Raw genomic sequence first — 22,070 nt, forward strand, 5'->3', positions numbered from 1 at the left:
TTAATAACCTAAAAGAAACGGAATTTTAGTAAACCAGTAAATATGAACAGAATTTGGAATCTAATGATTCCCCAAAAGAAAGAAATATTCTTAGCAATATACATACAAAGAAATATTTTAAATGTATTTTTATTTTGAATAGGTAATAATTCATATGATTCAAACATTAAATCTGGGGAATTCCCTGGCGGTCCAGTGGTTAAGACTCGGTGCTTTCACTGCCATGGGCCCAGGTTCGATACCTGGTCAAGGAACTAAGATCCCACAAGCCAGGCCGTGCGGCCAAAAAAAATTTCATTAAATCTCTATAAAAAGGTAAACACTCAGAAGCCACACACCTACTCCATCCACATCTACTTTGCTACCCTCTACTTTGCTTCTACAAGCAACCTCTTTATCAGTATTCCAAGATTCACCTTAGCAAAAACACTGAGCCTAGAAAAATTTACATTTAGCAACCATATATCTTTCTTCACCCTTCTTCTGCTTTTCAGTTCTGCCCTTCACACTCTCCAGGCCTCAAGTGCCCTATACATGAGGAGAATGCATGGGGAGATAGACTGCACTGGGATTGCTAAGTGGCTAAGACTGAGCCGGATGTTCTGAAAAGCTCCCACCTGTGGGAGGGACAGCTGGCCTGGAGCAGGCTTACCAAAGATCTGTCTCCAGCACTCACTGCTGCTGTCCCCACCTCCACAGCAGAAAAGTCTTGGAATCTGGTTTCAGAAAAATTGCTTCAACTTGCTTCAGGCTTATTCCCTTCTTCTCATTCATGAAAAATTAATATTCCCAATTTAAGGATTTACTGTGTGGGCACAGCAGAGAATTTGGCCATAGAATAATATAGGTCCTGACACTCAAGTACTTAACAATTTATTCAGCAAATAATTCAATTGAAAAATGTGTATTAAAGACCCCACTATGTAACAGCCACTATTGTTCTATGTACTATAGATACAATAGTGAACATGACAGATACAGCTCCTACCTTTACATAGTTATATTCTAGTAGGAAAGCACACAAACCAAATAATGGCAGTTGTGGTAAATTCCACAAAAAGGAAATAAACATGTAGCTAAAAGAGAAAGACTGTATATGGGGAAAGGACTATTTTAGTGAGGGTAGTTAAAGAAGGACTCTCTGAGAAGGTGACTTTTAAACTGACTTAAAAGATAATATGGAGTTAGTTGCATCCAGGTAACATGGTTAAATTACACAAGGCAGTATAATCAATTAAATGACAAAGTGAGGGTTAAAGTCCAGAGGGGGCAAAAATCAAAATAAGAAAGTATCTATATCAAGGCAAATGTAAAATCTAAGCTTGACCTAAAGAATGAGTAGGATTTAAAAGGAAACATAAGTGGGGAGGGCATTCCAGATGACAGGAAGGAAATAAATAAGGACTTATATACAGAAATGAGTCCAGGGCTTCCCTGGTGGTGCAGTGGTTAAGATTCCGCCTGCCAATGCAGGGGACACGGGTTCAAGCCCTGGTGTGGAAAGATCCCACATGCCGCAGAGCAACTAAGCCTGTGCGCCACAACTACTGAGCCTGCACTCTAGAGCCCGTGAGCCACAACTACTGAGCCCATATGCCGCAACTAGTGAAGCCTGTGCACCACAACAAAGAGTAGCCCCCGCTCGCCGCAACTAGAGAAAAGCCCACATAGAGCAATGAAGACCCAACACAGCCAAAAATAAAATAAATTAATTTTAAAAAAAAGAAAGAAATGAGTCCAAAGAAGTGATATCTGCCTAGTTGCACAAAAACGTGGGTGTTAAGAAGTAGTGAGAGGTAAAAATTGTCTCAGGGTGGAAATGAATTGGAAGTGGGTCTTGAATGGCCCTTTCAGGAAAGTATGACCATAAAAATCCATGAGGCTATAATTTAATAACTTAAGGTAACACAGCTGAAAGTAACCATAACAATCAAGTCATTAATATATTAGCTAAAATCTAATAAACTCCACTGAAGAAAAAAAAGGGGGAGGGGGCAAAGGGAATGATCAGCTTGGAGCCTGGAAAAGGGGCATTAAGAATAAGAATGATGACTCTTAAAGGAAAACATAGGCAGAACACTCTATGACATAAATCACAGCAAGATCCTTTTTGACCCACCTCCTAGAGAAATGGAAATAAAAATAAACAAATGGGACCTAATGAAACTTCAAAGCTTTTGCACAGCAAAGGAAACCATAAACAAGACCAAAAGACAACCCTCAGAATGGGAGAAAATATTTGTAAATGAAGCAACTGACAAAGGATTAATCTCCAAAATTTATAAGCAGCTCATGCAGCTCAATAACAAAAAAACAAACAACCCAATCCAAAAATGGGCAGAAGACCTAAATAGACATTTCTCTAAAGAAGATATACAGACTGCCAACAAACACATGAAAGAATGTTCAACATCTTTAATCATTAGAGAAATGCAAATCAAAACTACAATGAGATATCATCTCACACCAGTCAGAATGGCCATCATCAAAAAATCTAGAAACAATAAATGCTGGGAGAGTGTGGAGAAAAGGGAACACTCTTGCACTGCTGGTGTGAATGTGAATTGGTACAGCCACTATGGAGAACAGTATGGAGGTTCCTTAAAAAACTACAAATAGAACTACCATATGACCCAGCAATCCCACTACTGGGCATATACCCTGAGAAAACCATAATTCAAAAAGAGTCATGTACCAAAATGTTCATTGCAGCTCTATTTACAAGAGCCCAGAGATGGAAACAACCTAAGTGTCCATCATCGGATGAATGGATAAAGAAGATGTGGCACATATATACAATGGAATATTACTCAGCCATAAAAAGAAACGAAATTGAGCTATTTGTAATGAGGTGGATGGACCTAGAGTCTGTCACACAGTGTGAAGTAAGTCAGAAAAAGAGAGACAAATACCGTATGCTAATACATATGTATGGAATTTAAGAAAAAAAAAATGTCATGAAGAACCTAGGGGTAAGACGGGAATAAAGACACAGACCTACTAGAGAATGGACTTGAGGATATGGGGAGGGGGAAGGGTAAGCTGTGACAAAGCGAGAGAGTGGCATGGACATATATACACTACCAAACGTAAAATAGATAGCTAGTGGGAAGCAGCCACATAGCACAGGGAGATCAGCTTGGTGCTTTGTGACCACCTAGAGGGGTGGGATAGGGAGGGTGGGAGGGAGGGAGGGAGACGCAAGAGGGAAGAGATATGGGAACACATGTATATGTATAACTGATTCACTTTGTTATAAAGCAGAAACTAACACACCACTGTAAAGCAATTATACTCCAATAAAAATGTAAAAAAAAAAAAGAATAAGAATGATGGAAAAAATCTTTAAAAAAAAAAAAAAGAAGAAGCATGATGGGCTTCCCTGGTGGCGCAGTGGTTAAGAATCCGCCAGCCAACGCAGGAGACACGGGTTTGAGCCCTGGTCCGGGAAGATCCCACATGCCGCGGAGCAACTAAGCCCATGCGCCACAACTACTGAGCCTGCGCTCTAGAGCCTGTGAGCCACAACTACTGAGCCCCCGTGCCACAACTACTGAAGCCCACGCGCCTAGAGCCCATGCTCTGCAACAAGAGACGACACCGCAATGAGAAGCCCATGCACCGCAATGAAAGAGTAGCCCCCGCTCGCCGCAACTAGAGAAAGCCCACGCATAGCAACAAAGACCCAACGCAGCCAAAAATAAATTAATTAAAAAAAAAAGAATATGAATAAGAATGACACAGTGTTTATTTCAGCACTTCTAAAGAGTGACACAGAATCTGGAAGTAAGAAGTGTTCTGGTTTCAGAGAGGTGGGGCAAGAAAAAAGCTTTCCCAATGCTTGGATGGCATATTCCCCCCAAATTCTTTGTTCTGATTCCACTATGCCTTACGAGTTCAGATTGCCAGGAATGATAATACTAGAAAGGGACGGCCTGGATTTGAGACATAAGTATTCCAGACACTGGAATAAAGTTTCCCTACTGTAATAGCAAGTTTCCATTCTAGAGTATCCCTCAATCTCTTATGAGCTTAGTCATCGTAAGTTACCTAGAGCCTCATTAACCCTTAGGCTTGTGGGAGGAAAAAAAAAATCAACCTTCCAGATCTGCAAGGCTGAAGATCAAGTCCTGAACTGTCATGAACCTGGACTACCACTAACAGTAACCCCTTACTGGATAGGTGGCCTCTCTAATCAAAACCAGTATATCTGGAATACCTAAAAAGTGAAATCTCAATGGATTTTTGGACCAGAGGATCTTGTGGTGTTACCACTTAATCCATAGCCAAGAGGTTATAAGGGCAGTCTATGCCCTCAGTCTCAACCAGAACATGGTTGAACCAGAACATGGGTTGAGCCCATGATGAACTCTTGGGCTCAAGAGTTTTATAAGGCACTCCCAGGCTAACACTTCTCTGCTGCTGTTCACCTCAGCACCTAGAACAGTAGGCTCTCAATAAATATTAATTGAATGAGTAACTCAATAAGGGCCCATCTTTTTGAGATGAAGACTGGTATTTGAACATCTTTATCTCAGATGCTCGATCAGAGTATTTTTGCAGACTGTCCACAATCCTATCAATCTTTCTTCTTTAGGTAGAACTTCAGCATGTCTTCTCAGAGCTACTACTTATCTACCTTGGTTGCCACACCATATTCAGCTTGCCTTTCAGATGGCAGCTGGGGTAAACTATTGATGGCAGGTGGGTCTGTATTATAGAACTGCATGTGTTTTAGGGTATCCCTGCGTTGCTCTTTCACATGAAGTATGAAGTATGGCTCGCAGATGACAATGGGAAAATTACTGAAGAAGCTAGATGTACAATCTGTGCAAGTCCAAATAAATTACCACTTGGAAGTTTCAACAAAATCTTCAATAAGCTTTAATACAGAGCTTGATACAGTGTTAGTGATATACTTTGCCTGACACGGATATCTTCTGATTCCATTTTCTATTTCTACTTTTATTTACCTTCTGACCCTCTACTGTGCTGTCAGGGAAATGAGAATGTCTACTTACTGAATGAGTCAGTTTGAAATGAGTTTTTACCTCTGTATTTTGGGAAAGTCACAGCAAACCAGGCCATTCCAAAACCACTTTTCATCTAAAATTTTACAAATTCAGATCAATATTTCAGCCTAAAAGATGCGGCTAACAAACAGCAAAGCTCCTATTACAATCTAAACTGAATATAATCCCTCCACCTCCACCCCTCTTCAGTATACCCAGTATCTAAGGCAATGGACGTTACAGATGGATACATCAACTTCACATATCATCTTAGATATTTCCAAAAATTAAATACTAACAGATGCCTGCCCCGGGAAAAATATTTAATCAGTGAGAAAGACTGTTAACCTCATATCTAAAGGGTATCATGTAAAGCTGTGGAAATAGCAAGAGAGAAGATGGAGTATGCTTATTGGTTACAGATTTTATGTTGGAGAAAGGAGTAGTACAGCAATAGGAGAAGAAATGAGATCCTTTCAATCAGGGTTGTCTATCCCTTACCTTAAACTAGATGCTGGGCACTAACAAGCACATATCAGAGCAGACAGTAACCTCTTTCATTTCTAGAACCACCCCCCGCTCCCCGCATCCCCCAAGAAACAGACCAGACTACTGTTGTCCATTTCATAGGGGATTTGAAGAAACTCAAAGACTCACTGTGTCTTTGAGGGCAGGCAGTCAATGAACAGCTACTCCTCTGTATATCCCTGAAAAGTTCCCTACCAGTGAATCCCTCTTTTCTATATACCAGAATTCTCGACCTTACTCAATTATTTTCCTATATATAAAGAGGCATAATTTTTCAAGGTCTCACACAAACGCAATCTCCTGAAGCACCCAAGAAAGGCCTTCCCTAATATGAAATAAAGCCATTATACAGTGTGGCGGCCAACAATGGATTCCAGGACAGTCCATACAGATGTCACGACAGAATCAATGTCTTAGGATTTCGCCTTCAGAAGGGCTCTCTGGTTCGTTTTCTCTTTAGTTTCTTAAGAAGAGAGACGAGCGACGTGAGGAAATCAGCAGCCCTCCACGTGAGCAGATTCTAAACACAAACAAAAGACTATGATTCTGAGACCAAAATGGGGTCCCTGACCAGAGGACCACTTCCTCTGGTGGACGTTCGGCTTTCAGAGGCGCCAGGGAAATCTCATTTAAGTCGGAAAGTGGGGAAAAGCAGAAAGAGAAGCGGTTGGAAGACTCGCGAGTCTTGAGCCCAAGCTCTCCCTCTTCCAGGGCAGCAGACCCAAAAGACTAGTCCCGCCCAGAGCCCAAAAGAGGAGACAGGGGGTCGTGACACTGGGAGCCTGGGACCGAGCGCAGGGAGCGACTAAAAGCGCGCACACCCCGCCCGTCTCCTTCCACATCCCGCCGGGACCCGGGAGCATCCCCACGGGGTGGCGGAGCCAGCCCGGGAAAGGCGCTTACCCACTTCCAGGCACAGAGAGCGGTAACCGCTCCAACCCCGACCGCTCGGACAGCTCCTCGCTCTGGGCCGCGCAGCCGCAGCTTCAGCACTCGCGTCCTGCTCCGTCTGATCTCCCCTCACCGAACACCCCTCTCGGGCTGCCAAGCGCCGCACCCCGAGTCCCGGGCCCGAGCCTGTATTTAAAGGTTTCCACCCGAGAAGGCGGAGGCTTCATTCCCCCGCAGCCAAGCCCTCCCGGACTTGGCCCTCCGCTGCATCCCTGCTCCCCCTCCCGCCACTGTAGGCCGGGGCCCGCCCCTATTTCCTGCGGGGCCCAGGGGCGGTGGATACGGGGGCGTGACTAGTCGTCGCTGGGAGGGGCAGACCCCACCCCCCGGCCGAGCCTGGGCAAATCCGCTCGGGCCAGCTCAGCGGCCCCGCCCCTGCCGCGAGCGGCGCTGGGCTGAGCTGTCTGCGCCGCAGGTCGGCCAAGGACCGAGGGCTAGCCTCCCGGTTACGCCTAGGTCAGGGTCTAGTTTCCCGGTAGTCTAGAGCCCGCTCTTGCCGTCTGGCCCCGCTTCCCTCCCTGTGTCCCCATCCTGCCTCACAGCGCTGAGGTGGTGCCGCGTGCGCGCCAGGTCAGCCATACTCTGGGGCTGCGGCCCAGGGGGACCGGAAGGTCCAGGCCCCCTTTCCGGTCTCCCCAGCAGCCTAGAGGGCCTGCCTAGTCTTTCGGACCCCTAGACTCTGTGGATCAGACGTGGCCAGCGGCTTACGCCACTCCCACGCCTTCCGGTCCCATGGGTCCGCCGCACCCTCCGGGCCTGCGGCCGAGGGTTTAGTCATTACCTCCGACCCGCCGCTTCTGGGAAGGAGGCGCCTCACGTCAAAAGGATGCTGAGTCCCGTCATGACTGGACCAGTTAGTGATCCCCGTCCTGATCCCTGGGTAGAGAAGTGGGACGGCCCTCCAGGCACATTTTCCAAATACTCCTGCCAAATTCGGGATCTGAGATGTCTGTGCATGATATATAGCAGAGAGCATGCAAGATGTAAGTGCCGCCTAAGAGGAAGTGAAATTAACGTATGGAGTCTCCCACTTTTAGTGAGAGCAGTTCTGTTCCTGTTTCCCCACTCCAAGGTCATCTTAAACGTCAAATTTAAAGAAAGAAAGCACAGCCATGACTTAGTGTTAATAAAACACTTTACTGCCAGGGAAGTCCCCGTCCTGTATGTTTTAACCACAAAATTGTACTTACTGGATTGTAAGGAATCCCCTTTATGACATCCAGACTTCCAAAGTTTAATGTTTACATACTAATTAGTCAGGGAAAGCTGCATTCAGTCTAGGGTAATGCCTTTTGTATGTATTATAAAAGCATCTCTGTCTTTGTCACTGAATTAATGAGTGACTATATTAACAGATACATTTCTTTAAAAACAACACAGATTTTTCCACAATGCTGAGTCTGCTATGTTCTTTAATTCTGCTCAGTTTTTCAAAGTGAATAGAAACAATGCAATTTAAATCCTTTCATTATCAAGACATAGCCTGAGTTTAGCTTATGAGCAGTGTAGGGTGTAGGATCATATATCTGAGGTCAGACCTCTGGCATCACAAGGATTATAAATAACTTTTTTCTGATTCCTAAATTTTCTAAAAATAAGCAGAGTTTTTAAGGGAATAATAAGTCTTACTTGATATGAAAGTTGCTTTATTCTTAAAACTACACGTATTGTTGTGCATCCCTACATTTTCCCTGCCTCCAGACATCTCCCTCCTCCCTATCAACAGACATCTCAATTTAGCATCTGATGGCTTAAAATGGTTTCTATAATCTAGTCCTGAATAACACCCATTTTAAAGCATAAACAGTTAAGCAATAAAAATAAACACTTGTTGAAATGTTTATTGAACAAACGTAATCAATTTGTTTGAGAAAAGATATGCAGGGTTAAGTTCCTTGTGAGGAAAAATCACATTGATAACTCCGGTTTTTAACAAACCTAAACATGGGAGATAATCATGGTTGGTGTTTACAGAACATTTTGGGGGGTGGGGGAGAAGCAATTTTATAAATTGAGATTCTGAGTTGAGAAAACTATCAGATGAAATGGCAGGGATCAAAAACTTATTTTATTAGAATTCCATTTTCTGGGTGGAAAACTAGTTATTGCAGAGCCGTTTAATGAAAACAGTTTTGCTGGGAATTCAGATACGCACTGACATACAGTGACAAAGTTTAGATTGAGACTTTGTCACTATCTCCAGGAAGTTATATATTTCACAAATTTTGCTATTTTAACACTTAAGTATCACACAGACATTGACATCATAATCATACCAGAAAAACTATACTATTTTTATGTGTATGGTTATTAATGATCTTTTTTTTTTTAATATTTATTTTGGCTGCGCTGTGTCTTAGTTGCGGCATGTTTAGTTGTGGCATGTGGGTTCTTTGGTTGCGGCATGAGTGTGGGATCTAGTTCCCTGACCAGGGATCGAACCCGGGCCCCCTGCACTGGGAGTGCAGAGTCTCACCCACTGGACCACCAGGTAAGTCCCTGATCTTTAGTATCTGGATGCATTCCAGGTCCTAGAGCAAACACAAACTTTCAGTTTTGGGTGTTTTCAGTACAGTTACATGTCTAGCTCTTTTTGAGTAACATATATGTCCGCTCAAATAATTAACACGATTGGATATTATACCCTCAAAGCAAATGTCTATTGAACCTGTATTCTAGGAAGAAATAAAAAAGAATAACAAAAGAAATGTAATTGCAACCTAATTTCCTACAGATTCTTAGAATCCTTACTTTTGAATACTGGCCCCATACTGTTATTACATAAATATTCTTCTTGTAACTCAAAGTTCATCTTAGGAATTTTTAGTTAGGGGTAAAAAGTCTTACAAAGAAACTGGTTAATAAAGGATGTTAACATTTTACTAAGCAAGAGATGCTCACTTCTCTTCCCACAAAAGCCAAACAGATAACAGTGAGTGTTACTAATGTTTTCTATTTATTCATTAATAAAAAGTGCATAGTACAAGCCCTTTATCCCAATCCAAGTACTCAGTAAAAGATTACAATAAACCCTGGATGGCACAGACATGATTTGTTTGGCATGATTTAAACATTTAAAAACAGCAATTAACATTTGGTACATCACATGACCACCTCTGCTTTTAACAAAGTAATCATCAGACATGGTAACAAATACATATGACTTTTCATTTAGAAATATTATAATGTTAAGACTAAACCTACTATTGCAACAACAAAAATTTAACCCATTAACTTAAACTCTCTCCATTTCTCCTTCAAGTTGTTGTTCTGTGTCTTAAGCTGAGCTCGTCAAATTTTAGCACATATTCATTTAGAGTGACAGACTTTGATTCAGGGTGACAGACTTCTGAGGTTCCTTTGAAGATGTAAGATAAAGATAATTCTATAAACACTGTAATATCGCATACCACAAAGACACTAAAAGTAACCATGGAAGAGCTGTATTTAATAGTTACTTCTGAAACTTCCTCCAAGTAGTTTAAAATATGACTTGCTGACCATGGGATAGTGCTTGGATAAATACATGATAAAATCTTTTACTATACACAGTTTCAATGTTAACTTTTTCCACGTGGAAAGCAAAAAAACATTATTTTGCATAAAAGAACATTAAATAACTCTAAAACAAAATAAACTCTTAATGGCATTTGTGGAATGTTTAAGAGCCAAAAGGGATTAAAATGTGAAGCTTTATCTTTCTTTTTTCCAGATTATTTTAAAATGACAGTAGCCACAGTTCAGGTGAATGTTTACAAGCCAAGTAATGAGTAAGAGTGTGCTCAATAAAAAGGCCACATGTAGAAGCTTTAGGAATTAAAGAGAATAATATGAATTACTAGTTAGGTTAATAGAAATACTTTATGTGCTATTGCACACCATCTTTGTCAGGAGTGCAGAGAAATTTTACAAGCAAAAAAACCAAGACTTAATACTGCACTAAAAACTTTTGTTACTAATTAAACAGATGGTCCATATAAGAAAACGTTAATATTCTAATGTAATGTCAATTAAGTATATGTGACAGAAATGAAGAACTAGGAACAAGAACCCAGATTTCTAGGTCTCTAGCTAACGCTACACATTCTGTTTCCATGTCATAGCCACTTCTTCAACCAAAGTCAATTCTTCATTATTTGTGAGCCACAGATTCAGTGAACACATCAGTATCTTATCCATAGACTAGCCTTCTAGCAGCTTAGACAGCAGATTGTTAAGACATATGTGCTAGCCTTCAAAGTTCAGGAGCAAGGACAGAAAAAGGAATGCTTATAGGGATTTAGCTCCATTTAAGCCATTCCTGCCTCTCTGCTTTAAATGCTTTAAAAGCTGTAGTGCTGGGAAGGCTTCCAATAGGCCACATTGAGAGAAAAAACCTTAAATCTATGGTGTTCATTTATCCAGGATTTGACTTACCTGTGTTACAATACCTCTCAATTAACACAAGTAATTAAGAGTAGGTTATATTATTTCAAGAAGTTGAGGACAAAGCCAAGATGCACAGGAGGAATGCAAGCAGTCAATAATGGATTATATAATGAAATGAAGCCCTTACAGTGTTTATAGGCTAGAATATAATCATATAATAAAGGGGAAAAAATACCCTATAAGTATCACATAATTGTATCAGAGACTCTATTAAACAGTACAATGATATAGAGAAGTTTATTCAATTCATACAAGTAATTTCTCAGATCTATACAGCTAAAAGCTAAACTGATCTAGTGGGGGAAAATCCTTACATTGATAGCAAAATATCTTCCAGCCCCCATAAATCATCTGCAATCACTTGCTAGGAAAAAATTCCATAACCACACAGGTCATGCAGAATTTTTTTATGCCATTTGTATTCATTTTCTATCAAACTGAAAAAAAAAACAATGCAACCTTTTACATTTTTTCACATTTCAAATTTTTACTTATATTAATGCTCCTCCCCACCCCAATCCATCCTATTACCAAACAAGAATGAGACAGAGGTTGAGAAAAAAAAAAGATCCTTGATGTTTCTCATTTTCCTCCTTTTCCCTTGGAGTAAATCAAGAATTCATTAAATATTGTTTAAAGTCAGAAAGATAACAAGACTCAAAATTTTTTCTTCAAAGAAAATAATAGAGTAAATAAGTAAACAGGATTCAAATATCAGTAACCAAACAGGCCTCCAATACAGCTTTAAGATAGTTTCATTTAACAGGGAAGTTTTACAACAGAAAAGCAGCTTCCTGAGAGGCACCCACTTCAAAAATAAATTATAGCTTAAATTATTACTGTATAGATTACACCTGGCAAATGCAGCAAGAATTAAATTTTTTCCTCCTTTCATGAACTGTGTAAGGCTAGTGTACAGTGGCTTACAAATTTCATATAATGGACTGTAAATCATCCACCATATTTAAATCATGTTTAAGTTTTCTTATATTAGACATTTTTATGGGAATAAAAACTTAGTAGACAATTACTTCATTTCTTCTTTCCTCCTTTTCTTTGCCACATAAGCCAGTTGTAGTGGATGATACAGATTTCAGCTGTAACTTGTAAAATATTCCAAAGGCTGTCACAGTCCCAAGAACTAGAGAAAACTGCCATCCACAAATAAACTACCAAGGTTAAGTGTAAATACAATGTGGTTCTAATTTTCTTTCATACAATCTCAGATAACCCCAAATAACTGTATAAATACCTATTAAAAAACAATCTTTAAACCCATCAAAACTATTTTAAAATATTTAAATGTAGAGATCTCAAATTTCCTTCAATCAGGCCAGAAATTATCACAAAAAGTATGATCACAGTTACAAACAGAATGAATGGAATGTTTAAGTTTAGGATAACCAAAAAAGCCCCATGTAACTTTTTAATGTATCATTTACTCAAATATAGGAAAGGCGATAACACAGGAAGCAAAAATAAGCTTGCAAGTGAAATTTCTAGAAGCTCATGAAAACAATACCATCCCATATTGCAGATGCAAAAGAAAAAAACAGTTCTAATGGGGTTAAGAGTACTCTGGTCATCTTCGTTCATTTGGTCGTGCAAGGTGTTAACTATTTTTACTTCCCATATCCACGAAGTTAGTCCACAGGAGGGGCTGGTGGATCCTGTCCCTGGCATTAAAGAGAGAGGAATTATGAAATTGACTTCTTAAATCTCCCAGTGCAACCAGTCTAACACATACAGTAAGAATTGAGCAGCAATGCCCCTCACCTTCCCATCCCAAATCATATACTTATTTGGACCTCTTGTACGTTTTTGCACAAGGGAGCACTAGATTAACACTGTGATTCACCGATGTTTGTCTCTTTCTTCCTTGTAGCATGGAAGAAAGGAAAATTTTGTAACAGTGATATTGACTTAGGTAAAAGTGCTCTCCCTGACAGCTCCAGAGGTTTCATTTAACAGGGAAGTTTAAACCAATCAAGGTAGTCTCATCCCTCTTGCTAAGGTGACTAAGTACAGTACAATCAAAGTGAAGCTAAAGACATATTTCTCACTACAGAATGTCAGTCAATGAGGAAGTATGTGGCACCAGTTGCAACTGGCAGCCGCCCTATAGGGACCAGAAAGGGAGCCCACCTTGGAATAAAGCTAATGGTCTGAGGAAGGAACCCGGATCTTTGATGACACTGTTAAACTTTCTAAACATTGATCCTACCTCTGGATTTTTTAATGTGTAAACCAATAAAGCCAATTACTTAAACCAGGCTGAACAGATTTTTTTTTTTTTCCTGCGGTACGCGGGCCTCTCACTGTTGTGGCCTCTCCCGTTGGGGAGCACAGGCTCCAGACGTGAAGGCTCAATGGCCATGGCTCACGGGCCCAGCCGCTCCACGGCATGTGGGATCTTCCTGGACCGGGGCATGAACCCATGTCCCCTGCATCGGCAGGTGGACTCTCAACCACTGTGCCACCAGGGAAGCCCCTGAACAGATTTTTGTTACTTGTAACAGAAAGCTTCTGAACTGTAAAGGAAAGAGCAGACCTTTTAGGAATCTTCAGGAAGATTCCATTTATTTACTCTGACATGCTATATGAGGCCCTAGTTGAGGATAATGAATTTTTCTACTTGGAATTAGTCAATATGTTTTCTTGCTTATTCCTAGAGCTGTGGGACTATTATTTTTAGAACTGCTGGTCTACAATGAACTAAGGTTCACGGGACTGTCACTTTTGAATGGCTTCTAATTGAGTTGGGTTTCTTTAGTTCCAAATATTGAGGATGTGGCTTTTTGATATGAAAGTAATAAAACTGTGCGCAGAAAGTAAGAAAAAAGGCTTAGGAGAAAGCACTTTATCAAGACAATATACAAGCTGTTTTATGGATACCCTCCTCTCCAAGAAAACCCTAAAATAAATTTAAGGCATTTAATATAGTGTTAATGGTGCCTTCTTTCTTAACTAAAGTCAGCATGCTACATACATAAATGTTTTAATCCTAAAAAACCCCAAAGCACTGACCAGTTAACACTGCACATTTGCTTTCTCCTGTATAAGCAATTGGTCTAACCAAACTTCTTTTTAATAGTAACAACGAAGGATTGGGGAAAAGAAGTAATTATTTTAGGTTGGAGAGGGGAATTAGTGGGATAATTTGGTGTTCAACAAGTAAATCTGTCATGGAAATATTTTTAGACGTAATATCCAAATCAAATGGGAAAGAAAAAAATATAAACACTGGTTCTGAAAATGATTAAAGGAATCCTTTAATGGAGGCTCTATCAAAAATTCCCTGTTGGGTCACTTTATCATACTTTCAGTTAGGTTCTAAAAATGGCTGTAATCATGACTATCAAGATTATCAACATGAATGATTCCTACCTCTCCTTTTGCCAGCTCAGTTGACCTGTTGTGATGCAGAACTAGAAGAATGAAGTTGAGAGAAATAGGATGGGAAAACAGGTTTAGCCAGATAGGCTCAGTGTCTCTGTTGTATTTGATAGTGAGGACAGAAGCGGAGAAAATGAAGAATGTGTGTGTAGAAACATTTGAACTGTAACTAGTAAGAGAATTTGGGGAGGGGGAGCTGGAAGCATACGAGGCAAGGGATCAACTGTGAGGTGGATAGAACTGGGTAGTGGAAGACTGAGATTTGAGAAATACTGCTGTGGATTATTATGAACTGGATCATTTTTTATGTTTCTCACATGAGTAAAGATTGGAATTCATCTTAAAATGATTTGGGGGCTACTGGTCTGTACTTCTCTCTAAATGTAACTCCACGAAGATTAAGCCTAGATTTACTAGGACTACATAGGAAGAACTTACTCCATGAGCTAAATCTTCCTTTTGCTAATTCAGATATTTCCGTCAAAACAAACTCCTCCCCTTTCCCAGACCACACCCATCCCCCCACCCCAAAACATTTCTAATCCACAACACTTACATTATGAGGACCGGTTGGTTTTCCAGTTAGGTTAGATCCTCTTAGATTAGGAGGTCTCAGTAGAAACAAGATCACTGCAATAACCATCCAGGCCATCAAGATCATAGTAATACTGATGCCATTATCACTAGGGGGTCCTGGTACTAAAGACAAACAGAAAATGTATTTGCAACGAAAGCTGTAGAAAAATTATAATATTGTTAGATAAATGTAAAAACAAATCCTAATGTTTAAATAGCAACTTGAAAAATTATATTAAAAAATGCATTAGTAATTTTAAGAATTATTAAATATTACAGCTTCAATTTCCCTTTTCTCCTGTGAGGAAATCTAAATGGTAAATGGTGTAAAATACTCATAAGCCAGAGCCTATTAAATAAAGATTTTTAATAGTATAGTAGTTCTTAATATTTTGGGGCAATAGAATCCTTTGAGAATTTGATAAAAAAGGACTCTCTTTCCACTATAAGAATCCATGTATACACATTCAACAATTTTGCATATAATTGCACAAGATTCATGGACCCACAAAGCCACCAATCCATAGATATACTGAGATCTACAGAACTCAGGTTAAGACCACATGATACACGGTTAAGACACTCTAGGGGTGAGGAAATTATGCATTTTAATTACAGAAGTAGCATGAAAAAATAACAGAGCTTAACGAAAAGGGGACATCCACATTGTATAATATATGAATTAATATCCCTTTATGACATTCTCAAACAAACAGATATTAATTTGGCATTCTTTTTTGCAAAAAGAATTTGGATTCAGATCTAGATATTATAGTCTACGCCTTTATCAAGAGAAAAAAGTCAGGTTTCTGGGTAGGTATCAGTCTTTCCAGCTCCTTAAAGCAGCCATATCTTAAATATTAATTTAAGTACCTAGCACAGTGCCTAGTTCATGGTATGAACTTAACAAATTTCTAATAAATGAAATGTATATTAGAGAACTCAAAGTATCAAAAATGAAAATTCTAGAAGATTAGATTTAAATAGCCTGTCAAGACTATGTATAAATGTTTGGTTTTGGTCTCAGGGCCTCAGGAAAAAGTAAAAGAAATCCAGACAAGATTCTGAAACTAAGCAGATGCATTATGCATTACATTGAGGTCCACGGGCCCAGGGCCGAGGTGGCACTGCTGAGGCCAAAGGGGACAAAGTCAAGCAAAGAGCTGAGCTATCCCAAGAGCAGACTGGAGAGGAACCTAGTCTCTGTTCCAACCCAATCACTTCTCCAGGAACAAGTACCACAGTACTCAGGGGTCATCAATTTGCAATGCTTATCACACAATGAATCAGCATTTCCCCCCTCAATATCCACATTCATTCCTTTCCTTGTTCCCTCCTATTATATGTGCCTCCCTTCATAACTAAAAACCAATTTCTCCACTTAAGTTTTGGATCCCATCACTCTTGCAGAAATTTATCCATTATCCTCTCTCTTGTGAATTCAACACCCTCTTCTCCATTGCAGCCATCCCATAATCACTTAAACATGATAAAGTTTCTCCCATATTTAAAATATATATATATCCCTCCCTCAACCTCTTTCTCTGTCCAGCTATCAAAGCTAACCTCTTGAGAGTGGTCTATATTTACAACTACACTTCACTACCTCCCATTCACTCCTTAGGTTGGCATCTACCTCCATCAACATTCAAACAACTCTTTGAAAGGTCACCTATGACACCTGCAGGCTGCTAGGCCTAATGGGTAATTTCAGTCCTCATTTTCCACGACCATGCTCTCCTTAAAAGACTTTCTTCCTTTGTATTCTGTGCCATTACCACTGCCAGATTTTCTTTCTAACACTTAGCCACTCCTTTACATGCTCATTTTCCTCTTCCTGGCTTTTAAATTTTGGAATTCCTCATGGTCAGTTTTAGGTTCCCTTCTCTTCTTTCTCTGCATACTATCATCCTCACCTGTGGCTTCACTTACCTTCTGTATGCAGACCACACCTAAATTTATATTCAGCCCCAACTTCCCTGAACTTCAAACCCAGTATCCAATTATCTATCTACATCAGTAGTTCTCTATTTTTTTTTAATATTCATATCAACAGTTCCTAAACTGTGGTGTACTGTAGAGCCAATGCTTCTTAAAAATGTACCTGAACCCCACCTCGTACTTAACATACTCAATATCCCAAACTAAAATCACGAGCATCTCCCCTGCCCCACCCTCCATGCCCTACCAAATTGGATTTCTATCCATCCAACTGCCTAGGCCAGAAACGTATGAAAACAACTTTTATTCCCTCAATGACCCTCTATTTAACCCATCATGAAGTTTCTGTCGAGTGATATTTAGGAAGTAAATATTTACTTCCTAAATATCACTCAAGTCTGTCCACTTTTAGCTCCGTGCCCACACTTGCTCAAGCTACCATCACTTCTTGTCCGGTCTCTTAACTGATCTCCCCATACCTACTCTTGCCTCCTCTAATTCTGTCCTTTAAGCTGCTCCAAGAATGGTATTTTTTTAAAAATCAAATACTATTATTTTTATTACTAAATAATAGCTAAAAGTTGAGTTGTTACTTTGAACCAGGCATTCTCTCTTAATCCCTTTTAACAATTTTTTTTTTTTTGCCACGCCTGGAGGCTTGTGGGATCTTAGCTCCCCAACCAGGGATTGAACCCCAGATACCACAGTGAAAGTGCCGAGTCCTAACCACTGGACTGCCAGGGAGTTCCTCAACAATCTTATTTTATGGTCGGTACTATCATATCTTCATTTTATAAATGAGGAAACTGAGGAAAAGTGGGGGTTAAATCCCAATGTCATAGAGTTGGCATGTGGCAAAGCTGGGATTTAAATACAGTGGTCTCATTCCATAGACTGTGCTCTTAACCTCTTTGCTGTCATAATCTCTGACAGTATCACATTAGAAGACAGATCCCTGAAAATTACTACTCCTGTGGGTAGTAAAATTGGGAAATACAGAGACTTCCCTGGTGGCACAGTGGTTAAGAATCCGCCTGCCGACGCAGGGGACAAGAGTTCGAGCCCTGGTCCGGGAAGATCCCACATGCTGTGGAGCAACTAAGCCCGTGCACCACAACTGCTGAGCTTATGCTCTAGAGCCCGTGAGCCACAACTACTGAGCCTACGCTCTAGAGCCCGTGAGCCACAACTACTGAGCCCGTGAGCCACAACTACTGAGCCCGAGTGCCACAACTACTGAAGCCCACATGCTCTAGGGCTCGCATGCCACAACTACCGAGCCCATGCACCTAGAGCCCGTGCTCCACAAGAGAAGCCACTGCAGTTAGAAGCCCACGCACCACAACTAGAGAAAGTCCACGAGCAGCAACAAAGACCCAACGCAGCCAAAAAATAAAATTAAATTAAAAAAATAAAAATTGGAAAATACAGATTTTAAAAGAATTTTGATAGATAAACTCATAACTAGCTGTTAGGTAAAACTAGATTATTTAAAAGTAGTCAGAGAAAGATAACTGTGCCTTCTATACATGATCACTTCTTATAGTGCCCTCTCAGAAGTAAAATGCTAGATTAATTGTACAGACTAGAAGTGTAAGCCCAACGCCAATTCTTATGTTATTCAATTTGGAAAATGGGTCCCTTACTTTTTGATACTCTTCACAGGTAAAAGATTGTGAAGCTTCAGAGAGTTATCACAAATTTACTAATGCCTATTTCTAGACAAAGCAACCCTGACAAAATGCCCGCTCCATTTTAAGACTCTCATAGTGATAATACAACTCCTAGTTCCCCGTAACTGTCACCTAGCTTGGTTCCTATTGCAGCCTTTTCTTCCTGCATACTACTGCCAAAAAAGTCTGCTTAAAAAACACTGCTCTTAACACATCTCTGCTGCCTAATCCAGTGACTCACTTTCCACTGCTACTGCTTCAACTCTGAACTCTTCAGCCTGGCCTTTCCTCATCAGATGTGGCCCTACTCATCAATATTACCTCTTACCATTTCTCAGAAAAAGCATCCCCTGGTCTAGTCAACCCCATTCTTTCTTCCTTCTTTAGCCAGTGGTTCCCTGGCCTGTCTGCCCATCAGAATAGCCTGTGATGATACCAATGTCACAGTTTCCAAGGCCCTGCCTCACATCATCTAATTCAGGAGCAGCTCAGGGGTGGGGTCAGGAATCAACAATATTTTTAAAGCTTTCCAAACGAATCTGATGCAATAGTTCAATGCTAGTGTGGCTAACAGCACTTGCCAACTTTGCAAACTCAGTCCTTCTGGGGACTGATTATTCTTCCCCATCTGGCATGATATTACAACTAATCTCATTTAATTACACCCCTCTCTCGTCTGTAAAAAAGTCTCCGTTTTCTCTGCCCACTCTTTCCTTTCTTCTCTAGACTAGTGTAGCACTTCTAGTTTGAAGGAATGGTTTCCTACTTCTCCTAATTAGGTCATTAACTTTTTAAGAACTGAGACCATCTCATAGCTGTTTGACTCCACCACCTCTTAGATATATAATCTTTGTGCCTCGATTTCCTTATCTGTGAAATGGAAATATTACAATCACCTCATAGGGGAGTTAGAAAGATAGAAGAGAGAAATGGTCAGTACATGGAAAGCAGCACAGTGCCTGGTACACAGTAGGTATTCAAAAAACATCAACCATTATCAATCTGTGCTCTAGTTAAAATCAGTATTAGGATCAACTAGAGCACAGAAAAGACTGAGTGCAGAAAATTCCTTATGTGAATAGCTAGACTGGATAAGATGGTGAAGTGAGAATGAAAAAGGGTCAGACACAAATGGTAACAGGATGAAAGAAGCACAACACTTGGCGACTGCCTGGATGGTTATGGTAGGAGGAAGAAAAAGTAAGGGTGCCTCTAAAATTTCTGCAGGGCGGTAGTATGCAGAAGAATTCTCCACTTAAAAGGCCAAATGGATGCAGGTTTGATCTGACTTCCCAGGTTTGACCTGACCTCCCAGGTTTGATAAGAGCATTTCTCTTATTCTCTAATAACTTAAGGCCCATCTCAGAATAAAGGACAATAGCTGAACCAATTATAGTCGAACCTCTTGATCACAGTCAATGTTTTTCTGTTTACAGCAGTAGCACAAACTTAAGATTGGCTCTAGAATGTACTTTCACACGGACAAACAGTGCAAGGTTATTAACAAAAAACTGGAAACAGACCTAAACGTCTGCCAAGAGTGTCTGATTAAGAAATTATGGTATATCTCTCTCCCATGTTTTCTCATCCTGCGTCTCCTCAGGGTGCACTACGGGGGTCTGGTGGTGGCTGCAGTGTCTGATGGCAGGCATCCTATTTCTATGCTGAGTTCCCTCAGGGCTCACCCTCAGGCAGTTGTAATGTGAGGGCTTGATGGCTGCAACATCCTTTGTTTACTGAATTGGCAGGCATCTTTTTTTTTCATTGATAAGGTGCGTATTCAAGGAATGATTTAAATGAACTCAGACTCCTGCATCTTCCCATACAAAGAAAAGCGCTGACTTCATTAACTTGAGATGTCTGTTTTTCTTTTTTTTTTTTTTTTTTTTTTTTTGCTGCGCCACATGGCATGCAGGATCTTGGTTTCCCAACCATGGATCGAACCCACACCCCCTGCAGTGGAAGCCTGGAGTCTTCACCACTAGACCACCAGGGAAGTCCCTGTTTTTCTTTAATTAACAATAATATTTTGATGTTCCTACTACCTGGTTTCTTGCAACAACTCCTATATATCCTGGCTCCTCCCTTACCTCTTCAGAGCAGTCCCTCAGTGTCATCTGAGAGGCTGTCTTCCAGGCTTAAGTCCTCAGCAAGTCTATCAAATAAAATGTAATTCTCAAAAAAAAAAAAAATTGTGGTATATCTGTAAAATGGAATACTATGAAGTTATAAAACAATGTTGAGGGAAGTCTCCATGAGATATGCTATTTTTTGACAGAGAAAAAAAGCAGGTGAAAAACAGTGTGTACTAAGAAAGGGGGGCAAGTAATATATATTTTGCCTGTACATGCATAAAGAAATTCTGGAAAGCTACATAGAAGGCCAATAATACCTAGAGATAGGACATGGTTAGATGGGAGAATATGAGTAGGAAGACACCTTTTCACTATACACTAATTAGCTTCTTGATTTTTGAACCATATATAAAAACATTAAATTGAATGAAGCAAAAACAGTAAACCTAAAATGTCTTGGGATTGGAGACACTGGGTATCTGAACTGACTTAGACTTTTTGAAATATCCAGGAATAGGGATGAATGGGGTCAGTATAGGCTTTCTGTGATTATTCGCAGTCCCTTGTGACAAGATGTACTTCTTCGTGAAGTCTCAGAACAGGCATGCTACTCAAACTCCCCGACACAGCATGCGGCTAATACAAACAAATACCAGGAGCAGCTATTTTAAAGTCAACACACAGAGCTGAAAGGGCCTTTGAATGAGCCGACCACTATGGTTTTTATTGTGACAACTGTTTGGCACTAAATATTCTAAATATTAACGTAGTGCCAAGTAATCTAGATATTAAGAAGCACAATCTGGGCTTCCCTGGTGGCGCAGTGGTTGAGAGTCCGCCTGCCGATGCAGGGGACATGGGTTCGTCCCCCGATCCGGGAGGATCCCCACATGCCGCAGAACGGCTGGGCCCGTGAGCCATGGCCGCTGAGCCTGCGCGTCCGGAGCCTGTGCTCCGCAACGGGAGAGGCCACAACAGTGAGAGGCCCGCGTACTGGAAAAAAAAAAAAAAAAGAAGAAGCACAATCACATGTAGGATATAAAGTCTGTTCCCCTCACTGCCTAGGAATTAATTGCCTTAAAAGGGTAAATACTTTTTACTCTATGGTCTAGAAAAATGTCAAATCATAAAAATGTAAAAGGACTTTGTACACCAAAATACAGGGTTCCATTTTGCTCAAGGGTTAAGTCTTTGGTTACAAGAAAAAGTATTACAAATAAGATGTCAAATGGAATATTCACAATGAAGCTATTAACTTAGCTGGACACCAGGAAGATGAAAGAGAGGGAGGCTCTAAGAGCTGGCAGATCCTGAGGGATTATTTCTATAAATGTATACAGGTTTCCAGTGGGAAAGGCAGAAACAGAACAGCAGTGAAACTGGACAGTGCACCAGCAGGCTTTAACCCTGTGATTTTGGAGTTGTATACAGTAATTACAATATCCTCAGAACATCTACCCATCTTTTGATTTACTCCAAAATTAAATTAA

The 22,070-nt window shown here is 40.4% G+C and overlaps 2 protein-coding genes across 14 annotated transcripts in view; both read right to left on the reverse strand.

Moving 5' to 3' along the window:
- Positions 1-7,167, reverse strand: part of UGDH (UDP-glucose 6-dehydrogenase) — a 58,332-nt gene extending 51,165 nt beyond the window's left edge. For 4 of the 11 annotated variants that reach the window (XM_032632060.1, XM_032632057.1, XM_032632056.1 and 1 more), the window contains exon 1: positions 6,444-7,139. Coding sequence is in view for 1 of the 11 variants with exons in the window: in XM_032632055.1 (XP_032487946.1) it covers positions 5,827-5,927 (101 nt within the window). In the remaining 10 variants the exon portion in view is untranslated. Of the gene's footprint in view, positions 1-5,051; positions 6,061-6,443 lie in introns of all 11 variants that reach the window. The other 7 variants (XM_032632061.1, XM_032632063.1, XM_032632065.1 and 4 more) reach the window with 7 other exon arrangements.
- Positions 7,168-9,424: 2,257 nt separating this feature from the next.
- The window catches only part of SMIM14 (small integral membrane protein 14), a 71,341-nt gene continuing 58,695 nt past the window's right edge, over positions 9,425-22,070 (reverse strand). For all 3 annotated transcript variants that reach the window (XM_032632466.1, XM_032632467.1, XM_032632469.1), the window contains 2 exons: positions 14,872-15,014; positions 9,425-12,595 (listed from right to left, as the gene is read on the reverse strand). In XM_032632466.1, coding sequence (XP_032488357.1) covers positions 12,563-12,595; positions 14,872-15,014 — 176 coding nt within the window. In that variant the 3' untranslated portion in view covers positions 9,425-12,562. The remainder of the gene's footprint in view (positions 12,596-14,871; positions 15,015-22,070) is intronic.

Source organism: Phocoena sinus, chromosome 5, assembly GCF_008692025.1.
Source record: "Phocoena sinus isolate mPhoSin1 chromosome 5, mPhoSin1.pri, whole genome shotgun sequence".
Classification (NCBI taxonomy): domain Eukaryota; kingdom Metazoa; phylum Chordata; class Mammalia; order Artiodactyla; family Phocoenidae; genus Phocoena; species Phocoena sinus.